The following is a 16,593-nucleotide window of genomic DNA, read 5'->3' as shown; positions in this document are numbered from 1 at the left end:
CAAGCGTTTTGCGTTTGAAACACTGATAAAATCGACTGCTGAACGCAAGTTTTCTGCATTCAAAAAAACGACTGTAAACTCAAATGCCTGTAAATGACTGAGAACGAAGATGTGTACATAGACACATAGGAAAACATTAGGGTGAGTTCAGGGGCTGCTGAAAAAAAATGCTGAACAGCTCCTAAATGTGAGTTTATCAGCTGCAGTGTACATGAGCCCTTATATATAAACGGTCAGCAAGGTTGCAAGTGTATATTCATACACTTTATTAAATAGGGTAGCAGAGTTGCAAGTGGGATATTGGTCTTAGATGTTGACTGAAACCCTCTTTTAGAATCTTTGTCATCTTTGAACTTTGTAGCTGCAGGTAATCTGTAGAAATTCTCAATGAGAAGTTGTATTATAGTGCTCTTACGGTTAGGAATATGTACTGTAAATACTTTAATGACCATAGTCAGGTGCACTTTGGCACCTTGTCTACCAGGGTTGATTTTGAAATATCTGGGTATTCAAAGGGTTAAAACAAGTGCATGATTGCTAGTACAGCCAAAAGTTGTCCCCCCCGCCAGCTCCCAGCTTTCATGAAAGTGATCTGGGTGGCTCTTTTACAGGACTCTGAAGATGTCCGCTCTCCACTGTGACTAATGAACCCAGAAGCGACATGCATTTAGTCACTTCAGGGTACAAAACTGTAATTCTCCGGCTACTTTGGCTGAAACTGCTAATAAAGCATAATTTGAGCTTGATGTGCTGCTGTGGAGGGCAGAGGTGACATTAAGGGACTAATGGACCACTAATGACTCCCATAAAGAGAACCTGTCAGCTGCCTAAGCCTTCTTGTGATAGCAATAAAAAGAAAAAATTACAGTTACAAAATATAACAAAAAAAAAAGGGATAAAAATAGGAACTTTGTGTTACCTGTAAATTCCATATCTTGGAGTAAAGTACGGAGCTTAAATTCTAAAACCATGGGTTAAATGCAGGCTAGATTTAGGTAACTGGCAAATAACTTGCTAGGGTTATCACCAGAGAACACCATGTAAACCATGTAGCTGTGACCAGTCTGACTTCAGTAGTTTGTTTTTGTAACATCCAATAGGAAGTAATCAAGACAAAGGCATAGGACCCGTGTCCTGTCCCATACATTAAGATAATATAAAGGCAAGCAAAATTCCTATTATCTTAATAATACAGCACAGGACTTGTAAACTAGGACCATGGAATGTACCAAAGCATTAAACTTAGTGGTGGGAAACAACACAGCAAAACAGAACTTCAAGCAGGCACGCAAGTAAAAAAACAAACACCCCCCCCCCAAGAAAAAAAAAAAAAAAAGACTCAAATGACTGCTTGAAGCATGTTGTGGCTGAAGCCAACATCAGCCAAGGCCAGAACTACCACCTGGTAGAACTTTAAAAAAAAGTCTGAACAGAGGACCAGGCGGTGGCCTTACAAATCTGGAAAATAGATGCTTGAATCCGAAAAGCCCAAGAAATTCCATAGCCCTGATGGAATGGGCTCTGATGCGGAAAGGAGAAAATGTCCCAAAGGGCATATGCACTGGAAATTATTTGCCTGATCCACCTAGCAATGTGAGGGTTCACAGACAGGACAAAGAGGGACTCAGTCTACCTGTGGCTATCAGGTAGACCCTGACAATTCTGACCACATTCAATCAAGAAGAATAGAGGATGTGTAGCATTTCTGGCCTTGGGAAACTGAAGGTTCTAGAAGTGCTGAGAGTTTTCAAAAAAAACGCAGACATAATGGAAAAAAAAAAAAATCTGCTTTTGTCAGACAGGCCGTACGCTGCATGACTGGGATGGAGCTGGAGTTAAAACATAGGATAGGAGTCATAAAAGAACATTGCTCCGAAACAAGGGAACAGTTGTTATCCAGAGTAGTTATGAAGTGTAGAATGGATGGGGATGCACACATCTGAATATAGGAGCCACTATAACGAAGACACTATGTTCCTGTGACTGTCTGAAAGATGGCAAGAGTGCAGCAACTTTCTGTGTGCACTCTCGGTGGAAAAGTCGGCCTGAAAGTTATCCTCTAGGAGGGTGTGATGCAGTTGCTATATTCTTCATTTTGGACAGAGTGGAGATGGATTAGAACACCTGTCAGGTTTATATCACTGGCTGAGCCCCTGTAAGGGAGATTCACCCTCTATATTTCGTCCATTGGCTGCTAACGAAAGTCAAAGTAAAAGAAAATCAATTTTGGGTAAATCTTTGAACACTAGGGAGGGGTGGCTTCTCATTTCCTGTTTTAGTTAAGGGACAGGAAGTGCTGGGAAAACTCCAACATGGGACACAGATAGCAAAAAAAAACAAACAAAAAACACAACAGGGGTTATAATTATAATGCTCCTTTACTCTATCCATTTAAACTTGAATTGCATCATACATGGGAAGTATCACTGTGAACGTCGGAACGAGAGCAATAATTTTAGGGCTTGGTGTCTATTTACTCAGCTCAAACCGGTTTTTCATATTTTGCAAAGAAATGGGTATTATACTGTGTTTTGTTTCCACCTAAACCCATTGTAGTGTATTTTCCCTGTTAACAAGATTTTGCTAATCAAAATCTGCACACAGCCGAACAAGAGTTTGACTGGTGACCCAAGACAATTATGCAAATACTGTATTTATGTACTTTGCACTTTTAAGAAAAAACAGCGAGCTTGCTATTGTCAAAGCATTTTTTGTCAAATGTTTGGGGATGTGAGGGTTTAAGAAAGACCATTTATTAAAAGAAAACACACCTTGGCAGAGTTGTTCCTTTGACTGAGTTTTCACGGAACGTCTTCTCATACTGCGGGAGCTCTACAAACTCATGCAACCACCGCAAAGTCTCCTCTTCTGTCCAGTTATGAACTAAAAGGCACAATAAGATGATTTTTAAATATAGGGATACTAGGATCAAGTTTATTTAGTAATTAGGTATTTAGCTCACTCTCCCACCTGTTTACCCCTTTATGGATCAAAGCAATTACTACATTTTAGCTACCGGCCATCAACTTATTATACCAAAGTAAAGTACTTTATTTTTATTTTTTTAGAACAATACAATGTAGTCTTGCAAAAACTGTGCTATATAAGCAATCTTCAGGCAAAAAGACACAGCAAAAAAGCACAAAATGTTTTTTTAGTCTATACCAGGGGTCTCCAAACTTTCTAAACAAAGGGCCAATTTACTGTCCTTCAGACTTCAGGGGGTCCGAACTGAAGCCTTTGGGAGTAGAAAACATCCCAACATCAGTAAGTATAAACAATGCTCCATCTTCGGTGTCAGTGGAAGGGATAGTGACCCATTTTTTGCGTCAGCGGGAAGAACTGTGCCCCATCGTTGGTGTCATTGGGAGGAATTGTGCCCCATCGTTGGTGTCATTGGGAGGAATTGTGCCCCATAGTTGGTGTCATTGGGAGGAATTGTGCCCCATCGTTGGTGTCATTGGGAGGAATTGTGCCCCATCGTTGGTGTCATTGGGAGGAATTGTGCCCCATCGTTGGTGTCATTGGGAGGAATTGTGCCCCATCGTTGGTGTCATTGGGAGGAATTGTGCCCCATAGTTGGTGTCATTGGGAGGAATTGTTCCCCATCTTTGGTATCCCTGGGAGGAATTGTGCCCCATCTTTGGTGTCACTGGGAGCAATTGTGCCCCATCTTTGGTGTCACTGGGAGCAATTGTGCCCCATCTTTGGTGTCACTGGGAGCAATTGTGCCCCATCTTTGGTGTCACTGGGAGCAATTGTGCTCCATCTTTGGTGTCACTGGGAGCAATTGTGCCCCATCTTTGGTGTCACTGGGAGGAACTGTACCCCTTAGTTGGTGTCAGTGGGAGGAATTGTGCCCCTTAGTTAGTGACAGTGGGGGTAATTATGCTTCATTGCTGGTATCAGTGGATGAAATTGTGCCCCGAGGGATGGAAAAAAGCAAGCAAAGAACTGCAGTTTGGAGACCACTGGTCTATACAACCAGTTTTCTATTTTAACAGCTAGTGTTACTGGATAAAAATATGTCCCATTTAAAGTGGCACAAAATTATGTGTCTGATACAAAGCATGGCAAAGTTATTTGCAAAAGAAATAGGATTTGTATAAAGGGACAAAAGAAGCCCAAACTTTAGGAATGGAGAGGTGAAATTAACATTTTTTTTTGCATCCTCCTCCAGCCCACCTTATACTTACCTGAGCCCATAAGTCAATGGACACGCAGAGGAGACAGAAAACAACTTGCTCGGGGAGCACTCTGTAGAGGGAGGAGCCAGAAGTGCCACTAGGGGGGGGGCTGGGATCGGGGCTGCTATGTACAAATCCATTGCACAGTGCAGGTAAGTATAATTATTTTTTCTTTTACTACATTTTACCTTAACAATCACTCTAAGGTTTCTTCTGAAGTAGATGACGGGTGCTGTAAGCATCTGACAATGGGGATGATACACAAGTAAAGAAGGGCCAATATTGGGGCCATAACCTTGTTGAACAAGGTTTGATGTACGAAGCCTGTAACTAAAAAAATACTAATCTGTATACTTGTTCCAGGTGAAGGAATATAAAAAAAGTAATTTTAACTGTACAAGTCTGCTCTGAGCTCAACTCTGTGGTTAACATGGGTCATAGACACACAATAAAAACAGATCAGGCCATGTAACTTGTAGTACAGACAGTCCCCGAGTTACGAACTCCTACTTATGAACGGAGGCAGCGTGACATCACTTCTGGCCGCTTGCGCTTCACACTGGTCCCGGAACCGCTGAGCGGCCATCTTGCCAGCTAACGGCCTGTGCACTACATGATCAGAAGCACCAGACACATCCCACATTACTGCATGGCCACAAGTGCCCCAAATAAACACATATCACTGTGCACCCAGACGTGCGCGGGACATCCAACATCACTGTACCACCAGAAGCGCCTGGAAGCTGGTGAGATTTATTACAGCACTGTACTCTGTGCCCACTATTATTGGGAGTATGCCCTGTACTTGTACCTGTAACTTCTATGATAGCAGGACTGTGTTACTGTCTAGTATATCCACTTGTGTTTCTGCATGAGCTCATGTCAGCTGCCCATGTACTGTATGGTGTGGGGTTAGAGCCACTGTGTACTGTATGTTGTGAGGTTACAGCCACTGTGAGGTTTTTGTTTACTGCTGTCTGTATGCTCATTAGAAGGACTTAATTCCACTCCCCCCCCCCCCCCCCCGAGACAACAGGAAGTGAGAGGAAATCTACTCCTGGGAAGGGAAATTCACTCACAGGTTTTTTTTGGCTGGAGTTACGGAGTTACACCTAAAAAATTTACTTTTCCAACTTAGGGCATATACTATATTGCCTAAAGTATTAGGACACCTCTCAAAATCATTGGATTCAGGTGTTTCAATCTCCTCCATGGCCACAGGTGTATAAAATCAAGCACCTAGGCATGCAGACTGTTTCTATAAACATTTGTGAAAGAATGGGTCCCTCTCAGGAGCTCAATGAATTCAAGTGTGGTACAGTGATAGGTTGAAACCTGTGCAAAAAGTCCATCCACGAAATTTCCTTGCTACTAAATATTCCACGGTCAACTGTTAGTGGTATTATAACAAAATGGATGCAACTGGGAACAGCAGCAACTCGAAATGGTAGGCCATATAAAATGACAGAGCGGGGTCACAGCATGTTGAAGAGCACAGTACGCAGAAGTCGCCAACTGTCTCCAGAGTCAATAGCTAACGACCTCCAAACGTCATGTGGCCTTCAGATTAGCACAACACTATATAGAGTGCTTCATGGAATGGGTTTCCATGGCCAAGCAGCTGCATCCAATCCTTACATCACTAAGTGCAATGCAAAGTGTTGGATGCAGTGGTGTAAAGCATGCAGTCACTGGACTCCAGAGAAGTGGAGACATGTTCTCTGGAGTGACAAATCATGCTTCTCTATCTGGAAATCTGATGGATGTGTCTGAGTTTGCTGGTTGCCAGGAGAACGGTACTTGCCTAACTGCATTGTGCCAAGTGTAAAGTTTGGCAGAGGGGGGATTATGGTGTGGGGTTGTTTTGCAGGGGTTGGGTTGGGCTCGGCCTCTTAGTTCCAGTGAAGGGACCTCTTAAGGCGTCAGCATACCAAGACATTTTGGACAATTTCATGCTCTCAACTTTGTGGTAACAGTTTGGAGATGCTCCCCATCCTGTTCCAACATAAGTGCGCACCAGTGAACAAAGCAAGGTCCATAAAGACATGGATGAGCGAGTTTGGGGTGGAGGAACTTGACTAGCCTTCAGAGTCCTGACCTCAACCCGACAGAACACCTTTGAGATTAATTAGAGCGGAGACTGTGAGCCAGGCCTTCTTGTCCGACATCAGTGCCTGACCAATACGCTTCTGGACGAATGGTCAAACATTCCCATAGACACACTCCTAAATCTTGTGGATGGCCTTACCAGAAGAGTTGAAGCTGTTAAAGCTGCAAAGAGCGGGACAACTCAATATTGAACCCTACTGATTAAGACTGGGATGTCATTAAAGTTCATGTGCGTGAAAAGGCAGATGTCCCTATACATTTGACAATATAGCGTATGTTATATGCAATCTTTTGAGGCTTCTGGAAGTCAGTACCATATCTATTTAATCTTTATTAATGCAGACCTTTCAACAAAAAAATATGTTTTTCTCATTTGTTACCCACTTCCCCTACAAAATTGCAGTTTGTTTTTTTTAAAGCAAGTACTTTATTTTCAGTGGCACTTCCTTGTATGCCTGTAGCCTCCTGGGATATCCACATCACATATCCCAGGTGGCTTCAGAAAGTCTAAATGCAGTCTTGTGCATGAGCTCAGGCGTGTTAGCAAGGGGCCGACTCTGAAAATCAGTAAGTAACAGCTGGACTCCTGATTCCAAGATGGCAGCACAGAAGAAAATTAAACACTGAAAAGACTTTGGATGTGAGGAACAGTGCTGAACTTCACAGACTGAAGTATGTGATGTTCTCACAGGAACAGCTGACTTTAGTTTTAGATAGCCAGATGGGAAGGTCCCTAAAAACCTGGGCCACACATTTGGATATCAGCCAACAACCTTTAATGCTTTTCGGTCTATAAGTCATAGTTCTAACAAATAACCCACCATAGGTTCAAAACCTGTAATACTGCTTTTTATCCCAGTGTGTGTTTATCCAGCTCCAGCCAAAGGATTTCCTTTATGGCTTAACAAAAAGAGGGGAGGTTAAACAGCAAGCACACTCACATGACTCCATTATACTGTGAGTAAAACTACTCCGCTCCAGGGAAATTAGAAATCTAACCTTGCAATTGAGCAGTCTCAGAAAAATAGTCATCACACTTTAAAGTGGTTGTAAAGGCTCCAGGTGTTTTACCTTCATGCATTCTTCATGCATGAAGGTTAAAAACCCATGTGTAGCAGCCCCCCCAATCACAGCCAGGGAGCCAATGAGGAGAAAAAGGGGGTAGGGACAAGTCCCAGCTGTGTGTGTGAATGCAAGAGGAAGCACACCAAGGAGTCCTCAGAAGGGTCCAAAGTTAATTTAGTGGTCACATGATATGTACAGCGGCAACATTTCAGAGCCATGCAGAGCCCCTTCATCAGGGGGCCTGCCGAAGGGGTCCTGCGTGGCTTCAAAACATTGTCGCTGTACATATTATGTGACCACTAAATAAAACTTTAAACCCTTCTGAGGACTCCTTGGTGTGCTGGTGACATTCTTCCTCTTGGATTGTCAGTGGTTCCCAGCCCGTAGTCACTGCAGCACCTAACACTACTAAACAGCTATCTGAAGAAACATGTGCATTGGGAAACCTGCATTTGGATTTGTGTGTGTGAACTGACATGCAGAGCAGCGGTTCGGGAGCGAGCCTGCTTGGATGCCCCCATAGCAAGCTGCTTGCTCTGGGAGCACTTGGCAGGTAGAAGGGGCCAGGAGTGATGAAGGGGACCCAAGAAGAGGAGGATCAGGGCTGCTCTGTGCAAAACCACCGCACAAAGCAGGTTAAGTATGACACGTTTGTTCCATAAAAAAAAAAAAAAAAAATCAATTGCCTTTAATATCACATTAAATGACTGCAGTAACAGAGAACAACAAGCTCACCTAACACACAACACAAACATGATTACTGGATTATTTAAATTTGCAATTTCACTCACAAATTATGCCCAGTGGTGATGAATTTCAATACATAGGGAATTTGTGACCAAGCAAAATATCTGCATGAGAAACCACACATGTTCTTCTCAGATCAGTTTGTGCCACACTATTCCCCAGGCTGTAGAAAAGGTTGTGGGTGTTGAAGAGGCTCCACTAATTTCCCTAAAATAGCACGCAAAAAAAGAGCAAAGAGAAAAAAGCAACATCCATCTGGGCGTCTCTTGTATTCTGTGCATGATGGATTACTTTTAAATTAAAACTGAATATTAAAAAAAAAAAAATCAGCATGTAAAGCGTACAAACACAGACAGGTTGTGACTTGTATAAGCTAGTGAATAATGTGCCAAACAAAAGTAATCTCATGACTAAACGCCAAATCAAAAATGTCAAGAAACCTAGGGCTTCCAGAAATGGGTGTTTTGTTTTGAGTCCATGAGATACTAAGTGCACAGAGGTGGACTTTATTCAACTAATGATATAATTTCCGAAGGCAACTGGTTCTTATTTATGGGTTTCAAAGCAAATGTGTAGAATACTTAAGTGACACTGAACGATATCCTTAGACCTCACGTAAACTGTACACTTAGAGACTTTTTTTCTCCTAAAGGAGTTTTCAGGATCAAAAAGCAGTAAAGAGATGCATTTCTGCAAGCATGTTAACAAGCTTTTGAGTGTTTTTGATGCTCTAAAGTTCCTCTCCTGAACATACAAGTGCTGTGTTTTTTTCCTGTAAAATACCGTCACTAAACTCCTGAAATGCCTATAGTGTGCAAAGACACATAGGCTAACATGGACAGGAGTTTACAGGCAGAGGAAAAAAACTCAAACACCCGAAGAAGCAGCTTTTTTGAGCTGAAGTGTGCATGAGGCCTTACTCTCCAAACAGAATCTAAACACATCCACTACTTAACGTGAAGCTATACTCACCTTGGCTCCAGTGATGCGGCGTCCTGGAGCTCCCTGTCTTGCCGCTGACATCTTTGGATCTCAATGTAATGAAAGAGGATACTTTCTGAAGACTATTGGTCAAAACGCGTTAAGGGCTTATTACGCAACTTCCGCTGACGTCACTTCCGGTGTTTGGAACGCGGCGGCCATCTTAACTCCCATTCATAATTAACAAGGCTGAATACACCCAGTGCCAGGAAAGGCACCTTTTTTGTGAGTGGCATTTTTATTGTTTGACCCCATTATTAAAGTTCTATACAGTTTTACACTATGGGATGTCTAGTTTTGTTTTAATTTATGCTGAAAATATGAATTACTGCCTATGGAGGAGAGGAGTTTTCTAATATTGATGCAGCCCTAGTGGAGGGTTATCGGTAGCTACCAGCAATCATGGTTAAGAAGGTGAAGGAATATCGGCCATCAATACCATATTGCGTACTGGGATAGTCCCAAAAGCACGTCTGACTAACCTAGAGATAGGTGGTCATGAGATGACGGTGAGTTCACATCCATGTGGAGCACCAGTGTGAACACAGCGAAGCACTTGTCACTTCAGTATGGAGGTTCACCGTTAAGGATACAGCACCACTGCACTAAAATTCACATGTTGGGACTGAATACCAATATTTTATTTGAATTTTGTTCATTATCACTTTAATTTGTACAGTGGCATTTAGTTGATTGTATGACCTTAGCACGGTCTATCTGAAATATTTGGATCTCGATGGCCATCTGCTTTCACTGGCTGGGCGGGAATGACGTTCAGATTCACATTGCACAATTTGTACAGTGACAAAGCATGCATTAAAATTCCTTCCCGTTTGCCCTTTTTATTTTTTTATCTTTAGTTCCACTTTAATGGCCCTGTAATCTATCTTTTATGAAATTGTTTCTTAGCAATTTGGAGATCTGAAGCAGGCCGAGAGTAATGGCAGGTACTTTTTGAGTTAAGAGCAAATATTTGTTTTAAAAATCCTTTTTAAAAACAAAGTTTAGTGTCATTTTAAAAGCAGGCCATACATGGATGAAAAAAATGAACCAATTCCCCCATCCACACATTAGAGATGGATGCAGGAATCCCTCCGCACTGCTGCATCACTGTATTCCAAAAGCGAGACTCTGCTATCAGAAAATACTGATAAGCACTGTAGCTAATTGGCTGCAGCACAGATCAAAGTAAATTTTCCAGCAAGCTCGGTCATGTGACGGTAAAAGTTAGATCGACTTCTCAAGAACGGGAATGGGTATCGATGACTCAAAATTCAGATGGCCCCTGTTGAACAAGCCAAATTTTGATTACGGTAATCTATGGCCAGTTTAAGTATTCAAGACTAATTGCAAGAGGATTTTTACCACTTACCTACAGGGCACTTTCACCCCCTTCCTGCCCAGGCCAATTTTCAGCTTTCAGCGCTGTTACACTTTGAATGACAATTGCGCAGTTATGCAACACTGTACCCATATGACATTTTTATAATTTTTTTGGAGACAGATAGAGCTTTCTTTTGGTGGCATTTAATCACCACAGGGTTTTTATTTTTTGATAAACCAAAAACTGGAAATTTTGAAAAAAAAAAGTTCTCTTAGGTTTCTGTTATAAAATTTTGTAAATGAGTAATTTTTCTCCTTCACTGATGTCCGATAATCAGGCTGCAGTGATAGGCACTGATGAGGCACTGGTAGGTGGCACTGATGGGCAATGACAGGCATCATTGGTGGGCATTCACAGACATCACTGATGGGCACTGAAAGGCAGTACTCATACATGGCACTGATAAGCGGCACTGACTGGCACTAATAGGTGGGACTGACTGGCAGCTCAGATGGGCACTGATGGGCAATGACAGATGGCACTGATGGGCAATGACAGGTGGCACTGATGGGCAATGACAGGTGGCACTGATCATCAGGGCACTGATAAGTTTAGATGTCCCCTCTGAGGAATGTCAATTACTGGCAGTCCTCTCCTCATGAGCTGTCAGTGTGACAGCTCGTGAGGAGAGAAATGCTGATAACCGGCATTTCCTTATTTACATGCGATCAGCTGTGATTGGACACAGCTGATCACATGACAGAGCTGAAGTCGTCGGCTTTTTCCGCTGATCTGCTGTGTCCCAGGGACTCAGTGCACCCCCTGGTTAGAGTGGGAAGAAGTCATATGACAGGACTCCCAGAATGAGAGAACCACCTTGCGCCCGTCATTTCCTTATATGGCGGGTGGGAGGAGGTTACTACTTTGTGTAGAACAGGGACATAACATCCCCAATATACAGTATATTCAATCAAGGTCAGAACAATACAGAAGTTAAATATATTTCCAGGAAGGGGACTACTTAGATTAGGTACTGCACATGTAATGGAAATGTTTTACTTTGCTAATAGATTTGTGTTGTTTTTTTTTTTTATCCAATTCAACAATCTAGGCACCTCTGGCTAGACACCACAGCAAGACCTTTTATCTCCACTATATCAGAACAACTTGGTCCAATAACACTAATCAGAACAAAGCCAGGCCTGTTGGCTGGACAAGTAAAGAGCGGCAGACAAGGAGGTCTTCACTTTACGCTCTTCTCTTGTCAGCATATGTACATGTAGTAGAGCCTTAAAACAGATCTTAACCTAAAAGAAAGTTCTGCTCATCCACCTCCTCGCACCCCCCCCCCAACACTACTATTATTGGTAGGTTTTTTCTCTTTCCTAGGAGCAGGTACCTTTTCCTCATAGTTACTTGCTCTCACTTCTGCAATTCTCACCTAGGCGTGAATTCCAGGAAGACAGTTTGTGCTAAAAAAAAAAAAAAAAAACCTTTCTACTGCGACAGATCACTATGAATTTGTTGCAACATGTTTTTGGCCAGCCGTGACACCTTCTCCTAAGACATCTGAAAAAACAATCTGTCAGATTTTCTTGCTGTCTGGGCCCCGTTTGCGAGACCGACCCTCTCTATTTATCCTGTTTACCATTATTATTGAAAGTAAAAGAAAAAAAAAAATTTGGGTTGTCCCCAGGAAAGGAATAAAAGGGGAAATCTTCCAATGGGGATATTAGTGCTGGTGACCTTGGGGTCCCCAAGAAATTCTCTTAATTTGCAGGGATTTCCCCTCACTTCCTGTGTGGCTATGGGACAGGAAGTGAAGGGAAATCTCAGAGGGGTTATAACATTCCCTTGCTTTATCAGACTTGGGGGGGAAAAAAAAAGTTTTGCCAATAGTTCTACTTTAAGCAGGCCGTAGACTATGCCACAGGTGGAAGGAAAGAACATTGCTCGTTTCCATCATCAACACAATCAGTGTTGGTGGGGGAATCCCTCCCACAGCGCTAGCTATTAAATTACGGAGCCTTACATGCCAGCAGAACACAATGATCGCTGCTGGCAGTTATAACCACCAGCAGTGATTGCATGAAAAAAAAAAATCTAACAGGCTAGTTGTACTGAAGTCGATTGATGGATCAACTCCAGTACAAGCAGCCTTGCCCCTAGATGGATTGAATATTGGCAGGTCCCTGCTGAAACAGCCAAGATTTGATCCATCTATGGCTGGCATTAAAACCCATATCACCAATGCAATCAGGAAAGTGAACTGTAAAGCACTGTAAGGCAAACTAGGAGAACTGGGTCCATATAAGGAATACAAGTCCTTCTGCCATTTAGTGAAATCAGTCAATAGTAAAAGTATTAGAAAGTACCATTCTTCTGAAGATAAAACTAAAGGTTTATGCCATCACCTTGCAAGGTCATGGAAAAAAAAAATGATTAATCAGGTCTACATATTTCCATCAACAACAAAGCTCCAAAAATAGAATTTTCAAATGCTGCTTATTTATTTTAGGAGATGAAAGGCAAAGCGAGTCTGAATTATGAAACTGGAACAAAGGAAAAAGATATGTCACCCACAGCAACCAATGAAGTTTTAAAAGGTGAACTCCAGCCAAGCATTGGACTACACACAGCACCTATAAATCATATCGTTCTCCCTTTTTATATACACTATATTGCCAAACGTTCTGGGACACCCCTCCACATCATTGGATTCAGGTGTTCCAATCACCTCCATGGCCACAGGTGTATAAAATCAAGCACCTAGACATGCAGACTGCTTCTACAAACATTTGTGAAAGAACGGGTCGCTCTCAGGAGCTCAGTGAATTCAAGCATAGTACCATGATAGGTTGCCACAAGTCCATCTGTGAAATTTCCTTGCTACTAAATATTCCACGGTCAACTGTTAGTGGTATTATAACAAAGTGGAAGCAACTGGGAACAACAGAAACTCAGCCATGAAGTGGTAGGCCAGATAAAATGATAGAGCGGGGTCAGCACACGCTGAACAGCACAGTGTGCAGAAGTCGCCAACTATCTGCAGAGTCAATAGCTAAAGACCTCCAAACTTCATGTGGCCTTCAGATTTGTACAACAGTGCATACAGAGCTTCATAGAATGGGTTTCCATGGCCAAGCAGCTGCTTCCAAGCCTTGCAACCCCACATGCAATGCAAAGGGTAGGATGCAGTGGTGTAAAGCACACTGCCACTGGATTCTAGAGCAGTGGAGACATGTTCTCTGGAGTGACAAATCACACTTCGATGTCTGGCAATCCGATGGACGTGCCTGGGTTTGGCAGTTGCCAGCAGAATGGTACTTGCCTGACTGCATTGTGCCAGGTGTAAAAGTTTGGTGGAGGGGGGATTATGGTGGGGGGGGGGGGGGGGTTCAGGGGTTGGGCTTGACCTCCTAGTTCCAGTGAAGGGAACTCTTAAGGCGTCAGCATACCAAGACAATTTGAACAATTTCATGCTCCCAACTTTGTGGGAACAGTTTGAGGATGGCCCCTTCCTGTTCCAACATGATTGCATACCAGTGCACAAAGCAAAGTCTATAAAGACATGGATGAGCAAGTCTGGGGTGGAGGAACTTGACTGGACTGCACAGAGTCCTGACCTAAACCCGAGAGAACACCTTTGTGATGAATTACAGCACAGACTGCGAGCCAAGCCTTCTTGTCCGACATCAGTACCTGTCCTCACAAATGCATTTCTGGAAGAATGGTCAAACCTTCCCATAGACACACTCCTAACACCTTGTAGACAGCCTTTCCAGAAGAGTTAAAGCTACTATAGCTGTAAAGGGTGAGCCAACTCAATATTGAACCCTACGGATCAAGACTGGGATGCCATTAAAGTTCATGTGCGTGTAAAGGCAGGAGTCCCAATACTTTTGGCAATATAGTGTATGTACTCCCTAAAACACTTCTGACCCCACCTTCAGCAATCCATAGGTAGAGTTGATAAACTCTTGCTTATGAAAACCTAGTTCAGTTCCACTGTTGATCTGGGAAATTCCATGAAACTTGACCCATTTCCAACTACAGCAGACGTGGTGTTTCCTGGATTACAATAACAGTTCACTGAGTGACAACTGGTTGCCAAAAAAACTATTTAAGTTCATCTTCTCTAATTCACTAGGAAAATACACAAATGGATCAGCTGCTATCAGCAACACCTATGACTTTATGCAGTTTTCTCCAGGCTTTAGAGGCTCAGTTTTATTGCGGTGTAGAGAGTGTGTTGGGTGTTTGGGTTGATGAGTGTAACAGGCCAAATTAAAAACCTACCAACGTCTTTCATTGGTTCTTATTTTAACTGAAGCCCTGATAATAGGGAGGTTTTTTGACCCTGAAACATGTTGGCTTTTTTTTTTTTTTTTAAACAAATGAATACAGACTCTTATGCTTTGGTCTGGTACTCCTTTCATTACTGCATGTTTTTTTTTTGGTAACCTGATGGAGGGTAGCCTTGTCTGTTGAGAGCAGCCTAACCCGAGCCAATCAGCTTTCTAAATGTTTTTGTCCTCTCACTACTTTGTACAAACTCACATCAAAGTGAGCCATTAAACAGTTCCTGCTCAGCCTATAGCAATTTGACGGCTGGGTGGGACTTTCATCATTCCAGGTGGACGTCATACGACGTCCTTTTGGAAAAAGCCACACGGCGGGCGCGATCTGTCACCGACTGTGTCCACCAGACACAGCCAATGACTGATCTGTGTAATAGCCCGCCGCCGAAACCATGTGATCACTTTAATCCCAGCAGATCACATAATTCTAAAAAAAGAATGGCTTTGATTCATGCCATTCATTGTTACAACCATGTTAGCTGATTGGTCACAGTGATGACATGGTACAGACAGAGCCAATCACAGCCCATGTGCACCATGTGTTTAGCTGTGACCAATCAAAGCTAACCAACAAAACTAATGGATTCTATTCAGTAAAATGCTTGCTTATAGCAGTGAAATTCACTACTATAAGCAATCATAATGTGTAAAAAATTATTCTGATCACTTCCCCAGAGTAGTAAAATGTTACTATGGTAACATTAATTTACTCTGATCACAGTGTGTTAAAAAAAGAATTAAAAAAAAGAAAAAAAAAACATGTAAAGAAAAAAAAAATGTTTCATACTGTCACCAGTTAGTGTCCATGATCACTGCCTCACCAGTTATATGAAAATGCTGTACTGCACTGACGACAGTATGTTTAAAATTAAAAAAAAAAAAAACTCTTAATTTTGCCTAATAAAAAAGTAGTAAAAAAATTACAATTCCAAAAACCTCATCATGCCCCTTACTAAATACCTTGGACTGTACTTTCCAAAAAAGGGCATTTGGGGGGATATCTGTACTGTCCTGACATTTTTGGGCTTCAAGAAATGAAATGAGCCATTAGTACATCAGGACTAATCGATTTTCAGATATAGACCATAGTTTGTGCACTCCTACAGACTAAATAATAAACACTGTTTTGTGTTATTGTAGCAGAATACATTTTGGCCTAAATTCCTTAACAATTTATTTGCAACATTTTATATCAGAAACAAAGAAAATTGTGTTTGGGTTCAAAACTCTTAGTCTTTTTTCATTTATTTTGCAAAAAATAAACTCAGTCGTTATTAAATACCACCAAAATAAAGCTCTATTTGTGTGAAAAAAAAATGTAAGTTTCATTTGAGTACAGTGTTGCATGACCTCGCAATTGTCATTCACAGTGCGACAGCGCTGAAAGCTGAAAATTGGCATGGACAGGAAGGGTGTCAAAGTGCCTGGTATTGAAGTTGTTAAAGGATAAGTTCACCTTTTAGACAAAAATAATAAATGCACATTTTTTTACAAGTAAAAAAAAAATGTTCATTATTTTTGTCTACAGGAGCCTGGAAAGCATTGTACCAGCAATCAGTAGATATCTGCTTGCCGTATGGGATGTACAAGCAAGCAAATATTCTGACAGGAAGCTTCAATGAACTACCACAACGCTACACAGCGCCGTGGTAGTTCAATGAAAACTACAAGCCAACAGCCACTAAGGCTGCTGGGACTTGCAGTTCATTCATTCACGGAAGTCTGTAAATGAATGATGTGGGCGTTATACTTTATAGCAGAAAACAAAAACGTTTTTTTTTTTTTTTTAAATTGCCATCCCTTTTTTTTATACAAATGC

The 16,593-nt window shown here is 42.0% G+C and overlaps 1 protein-coding gene across 1 annotated transcript in view; it reads right to left on the bottom strand.

Annotated features, from left to right (window-relative positions):
- STIM2 (stromal interaction molecule 2) overlaps nucleotides 1-16,593 on the bottom strand; it is a 91,078-nt gene that overhangs the window by 23,638 nt on the left and 50,847 nt on the right. Inside the window, exon 3 of the mRNA XM_089686374.1 lies at nucleotides 2,772-2,883. Within this exon, the coding sequence (XP_089542500.1) occupies nucleotides 2,772-2,883 (112 nt within the window). The remainder of the gene's footprint in view (nucleotides 1-2,771; nucleotides 2,884-16,593) is intronic.

Source organism: Staurois parvus, unplaced genomic scaffold, assembly GCF_062004578.1.
Source record: "Staurois parvus isolate SC_StPar_1 unplaced genomic scaffold, SC_StPar_1.0 ptg000396l, whole genome shotgun sequence".
Classification (NCBI taxonomy): domain Eukaryota; kingdom Metazoa; phylum Chordata; class Amphibia; order Anura; family Ranidae; genus Staurois; species Staurois parvus.
Note: the sequence above shows the minus strand (reverse complement) of the source record. Positions and strands in the feature narration are given on the sequence as shown.